Genomic DNA, 20,445 nt, shown 5'->3' with positions numbered 1-20,445 from the left:
TACAGAGAGTCAGTGGTGACAGTGAATGACTATAATGTAAAACCAATAGTAAATCCTTCGAGCTTGGAATTTATAAGATTCATTGCACAAGGGGCCAGCTAGACACTACAGAGGGTGTGTGCAACTTTTTCAATTTAAATGATCCTCTGTAGAAAATTAATTCAGATTGGAACAATCACTTTATCTAATTCTAATTACCCACCCACCCCAGCATATTTAAATTGCAAAGGTAGTAGAATCACTAAAATGTAAACGGCCCTATTGGGTGCCTAGAAATAAGTCAAGGGTTTCCTGCTTGATGACATGCCATCTCACGTTCTCATACTCTTATGATGATGTATGCTGAATGGAAACAAGTGGCATTGCTTGCTTCTATTCAGCATAATGCCCACCCTACAGACTGAGAACCTTCTGTCCTCGTGCTGAAACATTCCATGGCAGCATCTATGTGCAATCCTCTGCCTCCCTATTTCTGTGGATATTTGCCTCTTTTTGAAGTGAAAGGAGAGACGCAACATTCTGAAGCACATCTGGCAGTTCCCCTATATATACAGCAAGTGCCTTCTATTTTGTGGGTCACCCCATTTTGCTGTCTTATTGATTAGCAAAGGGCCATTTAGTAAGAAACATCTTACAGGGAGAGCGGAATATAAGTGCAATTAAATTAAATTAAACAAAAAAGTATGGCCTGTTGTTTCTATCCCTGAATAAACAAATATCTCATATACTAATGGCCAAGTGACCCTGATCTGAGGATACTTAAATCCAGAGACTGGAGCCACGAACAGACAAGACAGCTCTTCCTACACACCTGAAAAATGCCTGAGGTTTGCAGAAAAATCTGAAATCTAAAAAAAAAATCCATTTTTTAAAAAAAACCCAAAATGATAAAAGAAATGCCTATTGCTGTAATCAGATGCACCTAGTGGCTTTTGATAGGCAATATAACAGTTTAGCCAGTATTCCAGGCTTTGTTTCTGTCAGTAGAAGCAGGGGGAGGGGCAGACCTGTTTCCAGGGCTGTTTTTGCCTTTGAGGGAGGACTCATTGGGGCCAAGCCTAGAAACAACCACTGGATAACTTGATACCCCATGACTAGAGTTATTCACTCAGGCCTGGCTGCTTACTACTGTTCAACAGCAGAACCCACCCCCATAAAAATCAATATAGTGTAGTGGTTAGAGTTTCAGAGTAGGATGTGGTAGACCCATCTTCAAATTGCCACTCTGCTGTGGAAGCTCAGCCTAACTTATCTCTCAGGGGTTTTATGAGGATAATATGGTGGCAAGGAAAATGTTGTAAGCTGTTTTGTGAAGAAAGGCAATATATAAATGAAGTAAATTAAGAAATATAGGTAAAGATGAAGGGGAGGATAAAAGGTAGTTATTTAGTGAGTTTGAGAGAAAGGAGGACGTATGGAAGGTGAGCATATAGAGGCTGCCAGGAGAAAGGGAAGGAGAAATAGTGTGGGAAAGGGGATACAAGGGAAAGTGAAAAAGCCTCAGCAAGTCTTTGCAACTTCCACCCCATAGAACTGTGCCTGGCTCCACCAACACCAATTCAGGCCAAATTTGGGCCATTTGGGGCCCGATTTAGGCTCGAAACAGCTAGAATTTATTTATTTGTTTGTTTATTTGTTTGTTTGTTTTATTATTTCATATTTATGTCCCGCCCTTCCCGCAAGCGGGCTCAGAGCGGCCCACTAACAACATTTAATAACAATTTAAAACATTACAACTGTATAATGTTTTAATGTTTTTATAATGTTTTTACTGTTTTCTGTTGTTAAACCGCCCTGAGCCCGTCTGACGGGAAGGGCGGTCTAGAAATGTGATTAAATAAATAAATAAATAAATAAATAAACACCACTAAACTAGGCCATAGGGGAGACTCTGCTGGAGGGAGCGGATGTGAAGGCAGGGGGCAGACATAGGTGGGTAGGAAGGAGAGAAGGAAGTAGGAAAAGGAGTAGTGTCAGGGGACATAGAAAGGAAAGAGAACATGGAGGGGAAGGGAAAAATGAGATGCCCCCCCCCCTTTTCCGGGTCCTCCACAATAATGAAATCATCATTTTCTTTACAGGGTAGACCAAGTGTTTCATATGGCAGCAGTACTCAATATGGACAGGTAATTCATTTCATTGTATTTTTTCCAACAAAAGTGAATGTGCATTTTAATTGTATTAGATACCCCCATACTCTACCTTTTTTGAAATAATAACTCTCTTCTATGCAGGGTGGGCCATATGGTGGTGGCAGCAGCAGCCAGTATGGACAGGTGATATAATTTATTGCATTCTTTCCAATAAAAGTTAATTTGTGTTTTTACTTCCAAGCCTTCCTCCCTTCCCATGTATTTTTTTAATTATAGCTTTTTTCTGTACAGAGTGGACAGAGTGGGTCATATGGTGGCACTGGCACTACCCAATATGGACAGGTAATTGTTTCCTTTCCAATGAACCTGAAAATGCATTTTTAATTGCAACCTTTCCCTCCTCCAAAGTACAGTATCTTTTTTGAAATAATAATTCTCTCCTACACAGGGTGGGTCATATGGCAGCCCCACCCAATATGGACAGTTAATTGTAGTATTTCCAATGAAACTGCAAATATATTTTTAATTGCAACCATTCCTTCTTCCCATGTACAGTATATATATTTTTTTAATTTGAATTTTTTTCCATGCAGGGCATGCAGAGTGGATCATACGGTGGCAGTACCCAATATGGACAGGTAATTCAATGTATTGTATTCTTCTCAACGAAAGAGAGTGTGCATGTATAATTGCTATCCTCCTCCCTCACAAACACAATGGTTTTTTTTTTTAATGACAAATATTTTCTGTATAGGGTGGACAAACTGGATCATATGGGGGCACCACCCAGTATGGACAGGTGAAAATTCCTTTCATATATTAATTTCAATGCGATGAAAGTGAATGTGTTTTTAAAATTGGAGCACTTCCCTCATCTGCAGGCATTTTAATTAATGTCTCTTTTCTGTACAGAGTGGATCATATGGCAGCAGCAGTGGATCATACGGGCAGGTAAAGCTGTTAATATATTGTATTATTATTCTATTGAAAGTGAATCTGCTTTTTAAATTGAAATCCACTCCAGTACATTACCTTTTTGGAAATAATGTCTCTTTTCCATACAGAGTGGACAGAGTGGCAGCAGTGGAACATACGGGCAGGTAAAAACTCTTAATATTTTGTATAATTTCAATAAAATGGAATGTGCATTTTTTTATTGGAACCTTCTCCTTCTCCCCAGTACAGTGCCTTTTTTGAAGTTATGTCTCTTTTCTGTACAGGTTCAACCAAGTGGATCGTATAGTGGCAGCAGTGGACAGGTAAAAAATCTTAATATATTGTATTATTCCAATGAATGTGAGGCTGCATCCACACAACGATAATGCTTCATGTTGCTTTTATTGCTACTGCAAATGCATTCACAGTGATGATGGAGTACCTCTAGAATCGGCTGAGCAATGGATTCCTGCCCTACTTCAATTCTTTGCAAATCTCCTTCCCTCTTTCTTTCCAGGCAATCTGGACAAAAGCTCCTTTTAATTGTCCCCTCATATCTTTGTAATGAAAAAAGCTATTTCTTTTAAATGAAAGCTGGGGATTCAGAGGAACTAGTAGGTCACTGCAATAGATCATTCCACCATTATTGCAGTGTTTTCCAACCAGGTTTTGCAGATCCCTGGGGTTCTGAAGAAAAGGACATTGTCAGCGGTTCCATGAGAAATCATGGAATACATTTTGAACACCTTGAAAAGTTCCAAATACTCCTCAAAATATTGTGGCTTGAAAATGCATGTCTTTTCTGCACAGAAGTGGTTCATACGGAAAGGAAAACTCCTGTAGGTAATAAATTGTCCAGTGGGAGTAAACATGGTTTTTAAATTGGAAATCTGCCCCTTTCCCCAAATTTAATTTGGAATTATTTTACAAGTACAAAAAGTGCAAGTACTATTTATAGCATGAGGCCAAAGGCCATTATAATTAAAACACACAAAAATAATAATAAAATAAAGAGTAATGATAAACAGTAGATCAAAACAGGATTAAAAACACATAAAAACAACCTTACCAAAATGTCTGTATTTAAATAAGCTACTTCAGCCTTCCCATACGGCTCTACCATGTACTTTCTTAGCAAACTGCTCCTTTCTATAGGAGACAAACTGGTCAGGGTCCAAAAAAAGAAAAATTAATTTCTGTGGAAGCATCTAAGCCCTTCTCAATCTCAGTGATAAATTTACTTCTAGGCCCTATATAAAGAGGGCAGAATAAAATACAATGTGAGATGGACTTACTGGAACAGAGGACCCATTCGTACATAAACATGAAGCAATCGGTAGTTGAATACTAAAATAGCTGAAGGTACAGTATGAAACTGAATGGATTTTCAGGCCATTCTACATTTGTGGGAAGTAGCATTAGACAGATAGGGAGCTCTGCTGTGATCCCTTTTAAACTATTTGAACCAGGGAGAAAATCTGGGACAAGAAATAGTGTGACTATCCAACATGCCATAGGTTTGCCAAACAATGAAATTTTTTATCGTAATCTCTTATTCCAAATGTCAGCAAATAATGATATATTTTCATCTCCTCCCAGTAACTATTGCAGAATATGTGTAAGGATTAGGAACCCACAATTTTTTCTCACCACAAAGTGAATTTTGCAGTAGGCAACCAACTGAATTTGCATTGGTATCTTAGGTGAATTCAGTCCAACCAGTTTGTGATACTTGTGTTAGTCCACAGTCGTAGTACAACAAGGAATTTTCCAAAGAATTTGTCTTATATAATCTAGATTTAGCAGATCCAGAGGAGTTAGCTGTGTTAGTCTGTAGTAGCAAAATCAAAAAGAGTCCAGTAGCACCTTTAAGACTAACCAATTTTATTGTAGCATAAGCTTTCGAGAATCACAGTTCTCTTCGAAAGCTTATGCTACAATAAAATTGGTTAGTCTTAAAGGTGCTACTGAACTCTTTTTGATTTTGCTAGATTTAGCAGGAGGTGATAGCAAGAAAACAAAACAAAACAAAAGGATATGGGAATCATAATACAACCTACACTTGTTCAAGAGAAAGAGGCTTCAGAGTAGCAAATTTTGTTGAATTAATAATATGATGCTAGTTGCCATCTGTACATGCCTGTGCTAGTTCAAACCTCATTCACTGCAGTGAGTCTTAAAAGTGCTGCACTATGATATGCAAAACACTCCATTCATACTAATGATGGGGAACAGTTTTATTTAGAAACACATAGGTGCATAGTGGCAAAATAAAATAAAATATTGGGCTGTATCTTTCTAGACTAAATTTTCTACTAATAGAATGGGTGAAGTGATTTCCATCCATTCCTCCCTTCCTTCTGCAGTCCTCTGATTTGCTTCTCTTGCTGTCCTTATCATATTTTTAAACAAAGAAAAATGGTGACTACTTTTAAACTCCTTGGTGTGGAAATAAATGCAGCTTAATTTTTGCGGGGTTCCTCAGGAAGCACACACATTGGTGCGAGGGAAAGAGATGTTCATGTTGGGAAAAGGGGGTTCAAATCATTATAGATTCAGAGTTGCAATGGATTTTGAATCTAAAGAGAGTCAGACATCTGTTTACTTTTAAGAAAACTGTACTCTAAAGGAACAAGGTACACAGGACTGCTACAAAACAAAGAAATCTATTCCCTACATGTTTACACTATAGAGTACAAACTTAAACTGCATGAGTAATGGAGATTCTTCTCCTTTTTCTTGACCTTAGAGAGGAAATCGCCTGACCTATTGACCAATAACAGTTTACAAACATATCTCCCTTTCCTGGGTTTTCAGTTATATAAGGTTATTGGCTGTCTGCCAGGTTTCTCTTCCAGGTCAATACAAACAATAGAACACTGGGTAAACACATTAACCCCGTAATGACTAAATGTCAGACCTTGCGATTTATATTCCGACAGTTTATACCTAATCTTTGTATCTAATTACATTGCAAGATTGTGTAAGGATAGGTGATAAAAGTTGTCCTGAAGGGCGGTATATGTCGATTATTGTTGTTGTTGTCGTCGTCATCGTCGTCGTCGTCATCATCATCATCATCATCATCATCATCATCATCATCATCATCATCATCATCTCTGTTTGCACCACCAATTTGCATATGCAGGCCCTCAACCAGCTCAGTAGGCATGTGCAGAAACCTATTTCTGCATACTTCTGCCTACTGTTGAGCTTAGTTAGGGTACAGACATATTCTTTTTCCAAAAAAACCCCATACCTCAGAAATATTTCTCAGTTAAAAACATCTGGAACAGAAATAACCTATTCCTCATTCTTCACAGAACTCCTCTGCCTCTGGAGGAAATCAGACTAGTGGACAGGTAAGAAATGCAAAAAAGGAGGGGGGCTTCGATTAATAGAGATAAAATTAGCAAAGAAATAAATTATTTGTATTATTATTTTGAAGGGATCCTCAGGAGGAAGCCAGCTGAGTAGTCAGGTAATGTTTTTTAAAAGTTGCCAAATTTGCTGTTATGCCTTGAGTACAGGTTCAATTTGCCATCTATGATTCTCTGGCAACAGTTTATCAAAAAGAGCTACATTACTGGTAAGGAGGCTGAGCCACCTCTGCCCATCTTCCCTTAAAAGATCACCACAAACCAGAGGGAAATTTCCTGGCCTCATTCCCTCCAGAGTCCCACAGCCAGTGTCCAAACAGTTGGTGGAGCCATAATTGACAGCACAAGGCTTTCAGCCTGGAGCTGCCAAGATGATACAACTGCCCAGCACCCTCCTACTTTCCCCCTCTCCAAGGGTCATTCCTGTCTAATGGCAGGTGACTGAATTTTTTAGCAGCTTCTCTGTCGCCTTATAAAGCCAGGAAAGACAGTTGGGCTAGCCTTGCAGTGGGTGGAATACCATAAATGGAAAGAGGAACACTTTGCTGTCTCAGCTGTATGCCCTGACTCTCCCAGCCTTTATAGTCAGCAGAGAGAGAGAGTATGGACAGTCATGAAGATACTGCAGAGGAAGAGAAGCATGAGATAAGTAGGCAAGAAGAACAGAAGAGTTCTCAGCATGGTAGATAGATAAGCATAGAAAATTAGTTCTAAGTTCAACCTTACAGACAGTTTTCTTGACTATTTTATATCATAAATGGCAGCAGAGTCTTCCAGAAGTACCCTCCGTAATGAAATAACAGCAACAGGTTGTTTCTCTGTGTGTCTTGTGTGTGTGTGTTTGAGTGTGTGTGTGTTTAAAGTGCCATCAATCATAGCCCACTTATGGCAACTCCTACTGGGCAAGAGACTAACAGAGGCGGTTTGCCATTGCCTGCCCCTGCATAGCAACCTTCATCTTCCTTTCAGTATAACTGTAACAGCTGCCTGTTGGACAGGCAGTATAATACTTTTCTCCCACCCATGTTTGGTGCAGTTTAGGAACTGAGGAGTTTTGTAAAATCATTTTCCTCTTCAGAATGTAAAAAGGAGTGCTTAACTAGATATCTACAGTAAAAAGCTTCACCTTCTTTGTAATGGCTCACCATTACAAAGAACACACTTATATACATTTTTGCTGTTTCACATTTAGAGTGGTGGCTTGGGTATTATTTTTTAACAAATATGGACCGTGTGAGGAAGGAAAGGTAAACCCTAGCCCTTTCCCCTCCTTACTTCTCTATATTCGTTAAGGATGTTTCTCTGAACCCAGCTCTAATACTGAAAGTAAGTTAAGCTGAAAGAAAAGTGAGGAGAAAAACAGAGAAGTGAAGAGCAGGCACGGTTAGATTCCTTTGCCTTAACCTTTATGCCTTGGCATCAATTCACATCAGCATTTTTTCAATCAATGCCTACTTTTTGTGTGCATGGACTGAATGTATATAATAGGCTTCTAAGTAATTAACTTCACATTTTGACTTTGTTCATTTCATATGAATGTATGTTAACAATGCAGGCATTCAGGAAGCCCGTAGGCATCTAAATCCTTTGGCTTCCCTTTTCATCATAGGATTCATCACCCCATTTATACAGTCAATAGATGAGCCCAGTGAGCATTCTCTTCCCATATAAGTTACATTGTAATTGATGGGTGCTGTTTGTGAATACCCTTGGAGTTTTAGATATTTAGAATTTGAAAACCTGTTTGTTTGGTAAATATAGAGCTCATCATCTTCAGGAAGTAGGCCATCTGGAGGACAGGTAAGAACCTTCTTACAGTGCTTGCCATTATACTGTATATATTTCACAAATGTTACGGACTGGGTTACTAGTGCAAATGAAGAGGGCATCTTCTCTTCTGGCATTTAGGAAGAGATGCAGGGTAGTACTGATCTAATGGGATTAGAAGGATTTGAGTCCAGTGGCACCTTAAAGACCAACAAGATTTTCAGTATGTAAGTTTTTGAGAGTCAGAGCTTCCTTCTTCAGATACATGTCTGAAGAAGGGAGCTCTGACTCCCTAAAGCTTACACTCTGAAAATCTTGGTCCCTAAGGTGCCACTGGACTCAAATCCTGATGTTCTACCACAGACCAACATGGCTATTCACCTAAACTATTCGAATGAGATTAGGAGAGTTTAGGATTATGTTGTTGGGAGGATCATTTTTGGACTTGTACTGTGTTTTGTTCTGTTTTTACTAAATTGGTTATTATGAGTTGTTTTGAATCCATTAGAGAGATGGCATATAAAAATTCCAAATAAATAAATATTTATACATTCATAGTAAATGTAAGAGTGCAAATTATATAATGATCCTAATAAAATATATTCCACAATAAAAAATTAGACAGTGTTGCAAACACATTAAGAAAATGGGTCTGCTCAGATAGGCTTGCAACAAATATACGGTACAAAATATTTTAAAACTGGAAAAATAAAAGGACAGTATCAAAATTAAAACCATAGCAATTTAGTCATAGGGTAGCTTACATAGGTGAGTCTTTATGATTTTAAATAAAGAAAAAGAATAAATTAATAATCTGGCAAGAGATTCTGTTAAAAAGAAGCAATAAAAGAACAAGCACAAGTTTGTAACGCAGGAGAAATTTGTACATAACAATATATAAGATGAATGGAAGAATACAAGAAAGAAACAAGAGGGTTAAGCATTGTAACAATCCAAAAATAAACAAAGTAAGAGAAGAGATCAACGTGTGAGTAGAAGCAAGGGAAAGAAAGAATGTTGGCAAAGTAACTGAAATGGCAGGGCCTAGCTAAAGTCATAAGCCCTATTTCAGATTTCTGTTTGTTTTCAGGTTTCCGCAATCCTGAACCTATTCCATTTGATGTCCCATCAGATTGATTGTATTTGACTTATAATGTGTAATCTACCTTGAGTCTCAGTGAGAAAGGTGGACTATAAATAGGATTGCCAGGTTCCCATGCCCTTCTGGCAGGGGGATGGGGACCTGGTACTCACCAGCAGGAGTTGTCGACGCGATGATATCACTTCCAGGAGTGACATCATCACGTTGGTTGTAGGAGTGCTCCTGCACTTTGCACTCAAAGAATCAACCCATTTGAGGGCAAAATCGGCTCCAGATGAAGTACAGAAGCACTCCCACAGCTGGTGCAATGATGTCCCTTCTGGAAGGGACGTTGTCATGCCCACTGGGAGCACACATGCCGCACTTGAGCCTGGGGAGCCTGTGATTGGTGGGCAATTGCTGGGCAACCTCCGGGAGGTTGCCTGCTACTGATGAGCACCTGGGATCACTAACTATAAATAATATAAATAAATACACATTATTAATTTAAAAAGAAACAGAAACTGGGTTACCATAAAATAACACCAGGTTCCAAGCCTGATAAAAAGGAAAAAGAGTAACATCAGTAACAGATAAAGAAACAGATGGAACAACAGAATAATTCAGAATTTTTTTAAAATACTGGTCTGTTAAAAATGCAACAAGTGAGTGAATGACATAATACCAACAAAGCGAGATGAAAGATTACTGAGGAAAGAAGTATAAAAACAATGGATTATCTCTGGGATATATGTGATACCAAAAGAACGCATAAGAGAACCTAGCTGCCTGAAAAGAGAGAGAAAGAGATAAATGGACCTAATACAGCATCATAAAGAGAAAGCAGACCATTATCAGAAGGAAAGGAAAGAGAAATGCAAATTGAAGTTTCTTCATTCTTTGTTTCTGAAATGCAGTACATTACTATCAGCAAGCATTCCTTTTTCAGTTGTCAGGGCTGGAGGGCTATTTTTTCATGAAAACTCTATGTTTTTTATCCAGCAGAGCTGTCAACAGAAGGAACACAGATATTTACTATATTCCCTTTCCTCTAGCAGTCTTGTCCAGTTGCACGAAAGTTGATTCCCATGGTCGCAAGATTTATGTGAACTAACAGACACCTGGGTTGGGGTGTTGCAGTGAGGGGGGGGGGAGATGAAATCACACCATTCTCCACATGCATAACTCTACTGACAGGAGGGTGAGCAGCACTAGCACTGGGCATCTGCTGAAATATCCCCATCCCCACTTAACCAAAGGATGGGATATTGAATGTCTGCCATGATGGATATCTCAGTATAAAGACAATAGTTGATTATAGTTAGGAAAATGCACCTTGAAAGATCAGCTCTTTTATTTTAGATCCTAAAATGTCAACATGTTTTATACTAGACCCGTAAAGGAATTTTGTTCAGTCTTCTGTAAAAATTATTCCTTAAAAAGGGCTTTCTAAGCAAGATGACAAATCTTCTTTGAATAATGAAATAAATGGAGAATTTTCTGTTTTCTTTACAGACTGGCTGTTACTGCCCAGGCGGGGTTTCTGTAAGTACTTATTCCTAGGTATATTGTTTTGAAAACCAAGTGAACTAGAACACGATAGATTTGTGCTCTGGAATGAACTTTCTCTTTTTAAAGCAGGTGTTCCCTGCAGCTAAGGTGCAGCAAATTCTGTTGCTTTGTTTACTCACAATCTTTTGCAGTATCAAGTAGGTTATTAAATGCTTGTGGCTAGATTAGTGCTTGCAAACTGAAGTTTAAAAACAATGGATGTTGCAGCTGAAGTTCTGTCTCATGGGGCTCTGCAGAGCTGGTATCTCTAATATGCTGTTTGAGGTTACAGTGTTCTGGTATAAGGAGAAACCCCTTTTTTAAAAAAAAACTCCATTCCTTAGGCCGGGGTGAACTAGATGATCATTTGCTAAAAGTTTGTAATAAAAAGTTTGTAGAAGTATGGGAGGGGGGAAAGATGGAAGAAGGGTTATCAAAGAACTGATCTTTGGAGCCAGAACAAAAAGTCTATCACATATCACTATGCTCTTTTTTCAATGAGCTTAGGTGACATTCCCTCCATTACTTCATCTTCCCAAGAGTCTTGTTTGACAGTTTAGATGGAAAGTCACCCTGTAAGCTTCATGGCTGAACAGGGATTTAAACCTGGATTTCCCCAGATCTAGTCTATCACTTTAACAAGTACACCATAGCGGCTTCACACGCCCAGTATGGCATCAGAGGACCTCATTCTGATCGTGAGAGCCTGTGCCTATAACACTTTTTGTAGCCTCAGTTTTCTTCTTCAAAAGATTCAGAAAGGAGTGACTTTTGACCCTATTACATCCTTTGACTAAAAGGCCAGTCTTCCCTTCTTTACTTCAGTTTCTACTTTTCTCATTGCTGACAAGCTACATGTGAACAATAACTAGCAATTAAAATATTATTCAGATACTTACAGCCAAATCCTAAACATGTTTATTCAGGAGCAAGTGCAAGAGCACGTAGGTTTAACCTTAGTGACTTTTCCCTCACAATTGATTATATGTATAAATGCTAGCAATCTCAGACATGATGAATTTCTTGTACAACTATGATCTCTTCTAAGGTAACTTTGTGTGTCCCTTTTATGAACCGTCTGATGAGTACATAAGAATTGCTTTTACTACAAGCAATTTTTGCCAGTGAATGCTTCTTAGGTCGATCCTATGTTCATATAATGAATGCATGCTGACTACACTAGACAGCGTGTGTAATGTACAGGCAATTTCCTACATTAGACATATTAAAAATGCATGAAGCAGAGAAGACCTATATATGGAGTGTTTTCAGAGTTTCACATTTCCTTTCCTGTAATTTCAAAGGACTTGTCTTACTTTGACAGTTGACAGTACAATCCTATGAAGAGTTACTCCAATGGCCTTAGACTGGAGTAACTCTTTTTAGGACTGCACAGTAACTAATCTTTTCACATTACATGTTCAACTATATTTTCTTCATACTGCCACCCTCTGGAAATGATATCTTTATTCAAATGAGTTTAGACTGAATTTTGTGTTATGGTCTTAGTGTTACTTTCAGTTCAGTTCCAGTCCAATGACCATAGTACAAAAATAGAACATCCCAGGTCTTTGAACATAAGCAACCTACACACTTACAAAGACATGACCTTTTTAAATCACACTTTAACTGCACTAGATAATTATGGTTAATTTCAGCCCTTACTGATAATACAGTATTGTTTTTTCTCTAAAATATCCAACACCACTCATGCGATAGATCCTGAGGAGTTAGCCATGTTAGTGTGTAGTTGCAAAATAGCATCTAACAAAGACAGCTGTGGTTCTCGAAAGCTTATGCTACAATAAAGTTGGTTAGTCTTAAAGGTTCTACTGGACTCTTTACTATTTTGCACTCATGCAATGGTGACAATGATAAAAACCTTGTTTGCCATTGTCTCATAGGCTTACAAATGTGCTCGATAGTATTCTCTGTCTGATTTGGCATGAGTTTTCTACCAACAATGTTCCAGCTGTCTCTCAGTTCATTTGTACCATGGGTAGAAAAACATGACAATGTTACATGAGGGGTAGGAGTATAACTAGTTGTGGGGGAAATCACCGTGTCTCAGACAGATGTTCCAGGCCCTTACACAAACCTCTGCATGTTCCCAAATCTCCCAGAACATTGTGGAAACCAGTTTGGATTTTTAAATTTTTATCCTCCTCTATAATAAGAGGATGGGTCATTTCCAACCTTGTATTCAGTAAATAATTACCTGACCATAACATGGGCTTCAATTCAACTCCTTTAACCAGATCACCAGAAACTTGCACAGCACAAAAAATTATATGCTCTTTCCCATGTGTTGGGCCCAAAACAGCCTGAGACAATCCCTTAGGCACCACTGAAGCCCAACAAGGCAGTCTCAGCCATGGCTGTTGAAGCTGCTCAGCGTTATCAACATCAGTGTCCTCAACAGCAGATCCAAAACCACCTCCAGCAGATCAGCAAGGGAATTTTCTGGCAAACTAGGCAGATAGTATGCCAGTAAGAGTCCCACCCTATTCTCGGTACCCAATATAAGGTATATACAATCAAAACCTGCAACTGTGTGCACTGAGCATCTACAGGATATGGGACACTCATGAAAGACTATTGCAAACTTCCATTCAAGGTTGACGTTGCAGCACCACCTCAAGTTTGAAGTGGAGATAAAAGAGTCCCTAGATCCACATTCTTTATGATAGGTGAGAGACTGAATGAAGGGGGAGCACCAACACATCTCCCACATTGTCTCCTATTACAAACACTTGCCTCACTGCCCTACACATGGTGCATCTGGAGGAAACAGCAACCAAATACAGTAGCAATGATTTATTCCCAGAAAGAATGTTTTCAAACTTCCTTCTATCACTCCCAATCCCCCAGAACTGGCCCCACCCCAACTCAACAGCCACTTGACTAATTATATAGGCCTAATAGCCTGCTGGATCTTCTTGCCAGACGTATGTACCAGATGAGTTTATGAAAAATACTTTCTTTCTTGACAGGGATCTTATGGTGGACAAGGCAGCCAGTATGGTGGTAGACAAGTAAGAAATGTTCTTCAATAGTATAGATAGAATAAGGCATGAACTGTCTCTTGAGACAAAGCATGAGCATGCATGCACACAAAAATGGCTTGCTTTTTTCACAGGAGTCAGAAAGTAGCCAATATGGTGGCACACAAGAAAGCCAATATGATGGCAACAACCAATATGGTGGTGGAAGAGGCAGCTCCTATGATGGCAGCAGCCAATATAGTGGTGAAGGCCCCCAATATGGTGGTAGCAGCCAATATGGTGGTGGACAAGGAGGTTCCTATGGTGGTAGTAACCAATATAGTGGTGGACCAGGTAGCTCCTATCGTGGCAACAGCCAATATGATGACAGACAAGAATGTCAGTGTGATGGCAACAACCAATATGGTGGCGAACAAGGAGGCTCCTATGACGGCAGTAGCCAATATGGTGGTGGACCAGGTGACTCCAATGATAGCAGCAGCCAATATGATGGCAGACAAGAATGTCAGTGCGATGGCAGCAGTCAATATGGTGGTGAACAAGGAGACTCCTATGGTGGCAGTAGCCAATATGGTGGTGGACCAGGTGGCTCCTATGGTGGCAGCAACCAATATGGTGGTGGACCAGGTGGCTCCTATGGTGGCAGCAGCCAATATGGTGGTGGACCAGGTGGCTCCAATGATGGCCACAGCCAATATGATGGCAAACAAGAATGTCAGTGCGATGGCAGCAGCCAGTATGGTGGTGGACCAGGTGGCTCCTATGGTGGCAGCAGCCAATATGGTGGTGGACCAGGTGGCTCCTATGGTGGCAGCAGCCAATATGGTGGTGGACCAGGTGGCTCCAATGGTGGCAGCAACCAATATGGTGGTGGACCAGGTGGCTCCTATGGTGGCAGCAGCCAATATGGTGGTGGACCAGGTGGCTCCAATGATGGCCACAGCCAATATGATGGCAAACAAGAATGTCAGTGCGATGGCAGCAGCCAATATGGTGGTGGACAAGGCAGCCAATATGGAGGAAAAGTAAGAAACATTTATCTACAAAATGTACATGTTAGCATGGTATGCAGTCTACTAACCAGGGAATGGGACTTTCAACAAAATAATAGTCGTCCTTGCTCATTCAGGGAGTAGCAGAAGTAGAATTGTGGCCCAAGTAGTCATTGCTGAGGTCAGGCTACCAGTATGATGGAGGCAAGGACAGTCACTATGGAGATGAGCAATTTAGAAATATTTCTCAACAGTATTTACATATGATTAAACACCTCTAAACACTGAGTGAACTTTATCTGTGTGGAAGAAAATCTCATCATTTTCTTTTACTTGCAGGGTTATAAGCAATATGGTGGAAGCACCTACGGTGGTAGACAAGTAAGGAATTGTCTTAGAACATTAACAGATTTTTACAAAAAATTGGCATTTACATTAAAAATTGTTTTCTTTCCCCAATTTCTTTTTGATCCTACAGGGATATCATTATGGAAGTAGCCAGTATGGTGGTGGACGATATGGCGGCAACCAATATGGGGGGAAAGTAAGGACTGTTTATCAAATGTATTTATTAGCACTGCAGTATTTAGCTGATCAATTTAAAATAATTACAATTCATTTAAAATTTATCCCCTATAAATTGGGCAGCATATTTTTAATACAAGTGCTTTTTATTTCAGAACTGTTGCATTAATTTATTAGGGTATGGCTCACTGTTCTGGCTATAAATGATGCTTCCATTAACCTCCTTGTCCTTAGAAACATAGAATCACAGAGCTGGAAGGGACTCAAAGGGTCATCTAGTCCTGCACAGTGCAAGAAATTCACAGCCTAGTGACCACTATTCCGCCAGTGATCCCTGCTCAGTGACCAGAGAAAAGCAAAAAGCCCTCCAGGATCCCTGACCTGAAGGAAAATTCCTTCCTGAACCCAAAGTGGCAATTGGCATTACCTTGGCACATAAGAAAAGACCATGAGAGCGAAGCACTGGCTCATCTTTCCTGCCCTCCCTCTCACAATCTGCCTTAGTTCAAACTGAGTTATAGAATCAGTATTATTGACAGAAGGCCATCATAGAATCATAGGGTTGGAAGGTACCTCTAGGGTCATCTAGTCCAACCCCCTGCACAATGCAGGAAATTCACACCTCTCCCCCCACCCATCTAGCCTCTGCTTTAAAAACTCCAAAGAAGAAGAGCCCATCACTTTCTGAGAAGCCTGCTCCACTGAGGAACCACTCTGTCAGGAAGTTCTTCCTAATGTTTAAATTTGGTTTTATTTGAACCCATTGGTTCTGTCCAAACCTTCGCAGCAACATAAGACAACTCCACTCCATCCTCCATGTGGAAGCCCTTCACTATTTGAAGATGGCTGCCATAGCATCTGTCAGTCATCTCCTTTCCATGCTAAACGTACTCAAGTCATTCAACCTTGTCTTATAGGACTTGGTCTCCAGACCCTTCAGCATCTTTATAACCTTCCTTTGGACACATTCCAGCTTGTCAACCTCCTTCTTAAACTGCAGTGCCTCAAACTGAACACTTGATCACTAACTGCTTCTCCCTCCTTGCCTGCTACTTTCTTCTGCAGGGTAGTGTTGGTTGTGCTCCAAGGGAGACAGTGAGTCCCAACAGTCTTGGCCATGAAAATTAAGGTTGTGTGTAATTAGACACTGCTGAATATGTTTTTGAAACCTCTGATATGTTGTTCTATGGCAAGTCCTACAGGGTGTCCCTCAGACAGTAAATAATTTGGAAAGGTTTACTTGAGCAGAAGGTCTGAAAACTGCTGGCTTAATTCATTTGTACTTCCAGCCTCAGCTATCCTTAAAGATGGCCTCAAGGAAGATAATGTTTTTCTTACTTTTAAGTTCAAAATATGCTATTATAGTCTTTAGACCATAAAGGGAAATGCCAGTGAACTTGGAGGTAAGTTTCACTGAAATCAATGGCCGTCGCTCCCAAATAATAGGACATAGGAACAAAATGAATGGATGATCTTTCATACAATGAAATATTGCTAGGACGTTTTGATATAAAAATGGGGGTCCATCATTTTTTTATAGGGTTGATCAGGAGGCAGTCATTACAGAGTAAGCAGAGTAAGCAGGAAAAAAAACAGCAAGGGGAAGAGTTAAATGGCCCCAACCCTTCCATTCCTGTCTCCCTTTTTTAAAATCGCAGTGGCTGACAATGCTTGTGCGATGTGAAGTTCTGCCCTAAGTGGACAGATGCACAGAGTGATGCGAAAAGGCCACGAGAGTGGTGAGCAGCCACCCTATCCAGCCACACCTTGCTCCCATTCAGTTCAAAACCCATCTTACAGGCCCAACAGACCAAAGCTCTTAAACTATGGCGTGAAAGGAACACCAAATTTAAAGCAATACTGTGTGTGGTTTATTCATTTATTTCAAATGCAAATAATAACTTTTGGTATTAGGAAATAATTTGTGTCTAATATTTTAACAGGGTTACCAAAGCGGCCAGTATCAAATCCATGTAAGTACACTGTCCCCAAAGCATTCTTTTTTCTTCCTCTCTATCTTTCCACTAAGGGCCCAAAACCAAAACATGTGGTATGATATCCATAAGTGAAGAGAGAGGCTCCCAGCCTGATTCACAGTGATACATTCAAGCCTGATTCACAGTGATACATTCAGGGACACGCCTTTAAAAAGGTCTCAATTTGGCTGCAAACAGGTTGTGGGGGAGGGGCTTTAAGCTTCTCTCCTGCAGCATTTTTTCCACTGAATATAGCAGCAGGATGGCCTTGTTTGTCCCCTTGCTCTGTGCAAACAGGGCACACCCAGTGCTATTTCCGGCAGTGAAAATGATCTGGGAGCAAAGCTTGAAGCCCCTCTTCCCCCACACACACTGTTTGCACCCAAATGGAGAAAATGAGAGCCCTTTGAAGGTGAGTCCTTGTTTGAATGTATAATGGTGAGTCAGGTTAGAAATCTATGTCCTAAGTCATAGATTTCGTATCATGTATTTTGACTCTAAGACAGTGACTATTTTCATAAGTGATCATGCAAACCATAACAGAACTTTCTGTCCTGACTCTTAGGCTGTTTCCACATGTCCTTAAAGGGATGGCCCACTCACCGAATGCTGGCGGCTGTTCACCTTCACTCCACACGTCTCCAATTTCAAAACAGTGGCAGGCCGTTTGGCTTCTGTTTTTTTGGCATCTTTCTGAGGATGCAGGAAAGTGCAGGAAATTGCGTTCTCAGAACGGAGCAGAAAAAACAGAAGCCAAACAGCCTGCTACCATTTTGAAAATGGAGACATGTGGACTGAAGGAGAAAAGCTGCCAGCATTTGGTGAGTGGGCCATCCCCTTAGTGCTTGTTCTTTTTGAAAAAGGCTTTCTATTGTTTTCAAAGTGTTGGGTTTGTTTTGAAAGTCCAGAGATAGGTCTATTGGAATCTATTTAAGTACTTAATGGGCCCCAGAACCATTGTATCCTTCAATGCTGTCCCCACTGGGGCCATACCAACTCAAACAACAGTACCTCTTAGCCAGCTGCCAATGGGGCATGCGTGTGCTTCTGCCACCAAGTCAACTCCTATGCAATGAACACATGGAAGCTGCTGAGGAAGCATGCTGCCACTCTTAAGTCAGCTGCCTGAGCCATGGAGGTGTAGGCACCGTGGCATCAGAAGGCTGCTTTCCCTGTTCTTTCCCCTTCTGGAGGGCATGGCCATGGCAAGGTGGGGCCCTTCCCAGCCTGGGGCAGCTACCCTGGATGCCCAGTGGCTAAAATCGTCCCTGCCAAGGGACCTGATTGGTTATTTCTGGTTTCTCAACTGCACCAGTAGGGTGAAAAGGGAATTGGCTGATAAGAGGAAAAGAGAATAGGCTTAGCACTGTGTCTTTAAAAATTAGCCTAATTAATGGAGGCTAGATCTATTGAGAGATCCTGGCCTGGATGGCTAAATAGAGCCTCCATGTTCAAATATAGCATTCCTTTGAATAGGAGATTCTGAGACCATCAGGGAAACCTTCATGTCCTGATTGTGAGTGTTCAGGGGTATCTGGCATGCCACTTTCGGAATGCTGTCCTGAATGGACCTTGATGTACTCCAACATGGCAATGCCTATATTCTTCTTTGAGTAGCCGCATACATTCCTATATTGAGTGATCAGTCCTTGGCACAGTATCTCTGTGAATGCAAGAGGATGCTCTCGAACACAATAGTCATAGGAAAATGAAAACATTATTATTATAATAAACTACAATGAAGTTGCTTGTGTTGGGTTACCTAAGAATCTTTTCCTATAAGAAAAATAAAACACTTTCTTTCCTTTTATAGAATGCTGCTGGGAAACAGCCAACCTCCAGCCTTTTGCTGCTTTTCAGTGTTCTGAGTGCCTTTGCGGTGTCTTCTTCAACTGTACCTAAATGGTTGAGATGATACCCTAAAATAGTATACCAAGAAAAAAGATTGTCATCCTCAAGATAACCCTACATGGTTTATTCTATTATGCAGCTAGACACATTTTGTGCAGTGTCAAAAATTGTGCACTATGAAATAAATTTTTGTGCAGTTAGGCATATGATATTTCTTAAAAAGAAATAGATGAAAAAATAAAAAATAAAAAATTATTATTATTTCTTTTTCATCATCATAACCTTATATATTATGTATATGTGGCGACACTGATTGACTATTCAAAGGCATTTATTGAAACACATTGAACTCTACTTAAAACAGTGGCTTGTATTCTACCATGCCACTCAGCAAAGGTGAGAGCCTTCCTCGAACAGAAGTGGCTTTTCCACTGGAGGGAAGAACCGATTCCATCAAAGGAAGTCTCTTTTAGTCAGGAAGAAGACTTCAAATTTTGCTAAGCAATGTAGTAGGATACAAGCCAGGTACATAGGTATTCGATCACTATCTAGTAGTACAAAACAAGACACAAAACAGGAAATTACGTGACTGTGTCCTGGTGCCTAGTCACATTAAACTGAGCATGTCAACATTTTGTCTCCAGTTCTTACTATGCTCTTTGGCCCTTGAAATCACTGCTAAGCCCTTCCGCTAGGGATGCCAACCTCCAAGTGATGCCTGAAGATCTCCTGGAATTACAACTGATCTCCAGATAACAAAGATCAGTTCCCCTAGAGAAAATGGATGCCTTGGATGGTAGTCTTTATGGCATTATACCCTGCTGAAATCCCTTCCCTTCCCTCCTCTCCCCAAACCTCACCTTTGCCAGGTTCTATCCCACCCCAGCGTCCTTCTTTGTGCACGCATGTGCTCCTGGCTCACGTGATGATGTCACTACTGGGTGTGACATCATCACACCGGGGTCAAAGGGTGCCCCTGGGTCAAAGGAGGCCCTTGTCCCAGCCGGTGCAGGCTGATCTTGCTGCAACCGCGGCCTGCTTTTGTTCAACGCACAGGGTCTGCAGTGGCGAGAGCAGGCGGCAGCGGTGGTGAGAGCTGGCAGCAGTGGCAGTGAGACTGAGAGTGGCCTGCTCTTGCCGCCTGCTCTCACTGCCCACTCTTGCTGCCACCACCGCGCACCACCTGCTCTCGCCATTGTGACCCCTGTGCGGTGAATGAGAGCAGGCCGCAGTGGCAAGAGCAGGCGGTGGTGGTAGCGAGAGCGCCCTGCTCTTACCACCGCTGCCT

The 20,445-nt window shown here is 40.7% G+C and overlaps 1 protein-coding gene and 1 long non-coding RNA gene across 2 annotated transcripts in view; both read left to right on the top strand.

Moving 5' to 3' along the window:
- The window catches only part of LOC129330325 (hornerin-like), a 78,741-nt gene extending 75,326 nt beyond the window's left edge, over positions 1-3,415 (top strand). The window contains exons 53-58 of the mRNA XM_054980355.1: positions 2,082-2,126; positions 2,542-2,583; positions 2,687-2,731; positions 3,006-3,044; positions 3,158-3,193; positions 3,314-3,415. Of these exons, the coding sequence (XP_054836330.1) occupies positions 2,082-2,126; positions 2,542-2,583; positions 2,687-2,731; positions 3,006-3,044; positions 3,158-3,193; positions 3,314-3,415 (309 nt within the window). The remainder of the gene's footprint in view (positions 1-2,081; positions 2,127-2,541; positions 2,584-2,686; positions 2,732-3,005; positions 3,045-3,157; positions 3,194-3,313) is intronic.
- A 3,632-nt stretch (positions 3,416-7,047) lies between these two features.
- On the top strand, positions 7,048-13,819 carry LOC129331075 (uncharacterized). The gene is made up of 4 exons (XR_008597098.1): positions 7,048-7,218; positions 8,171-8,209; positions 10,773-10,802; positions 13,802-13,819. It is a non-coding gene; the product is annotated as an uncharacterized LOC129331075 (long non-coding RNA).
- The last annotated feature ends 6,626 nt before the right edge of the window (positions 13,820-20,445 follow it).

Source organism: Eublepharis macularius, chromosome 5 (genome assembly GCF_028583425.1).
Source record: "Eublepharis macularius isolate TG4126 chromosome 5, MPM_Emac_v1.0, whole genome shotgun sequence".
Taxonomy (NCBI): domain Eukaryota; kingdom Metazoa; phylum Chordata; class Lepidosauria; order Squamata; family Eublepharidae; genus Eublepharis; species Eublepharis macularius.
Note: the sequence above shows the minus strand (reverse complement) of the source record. Positions and strands in the feature narration are given on the sequence as shown.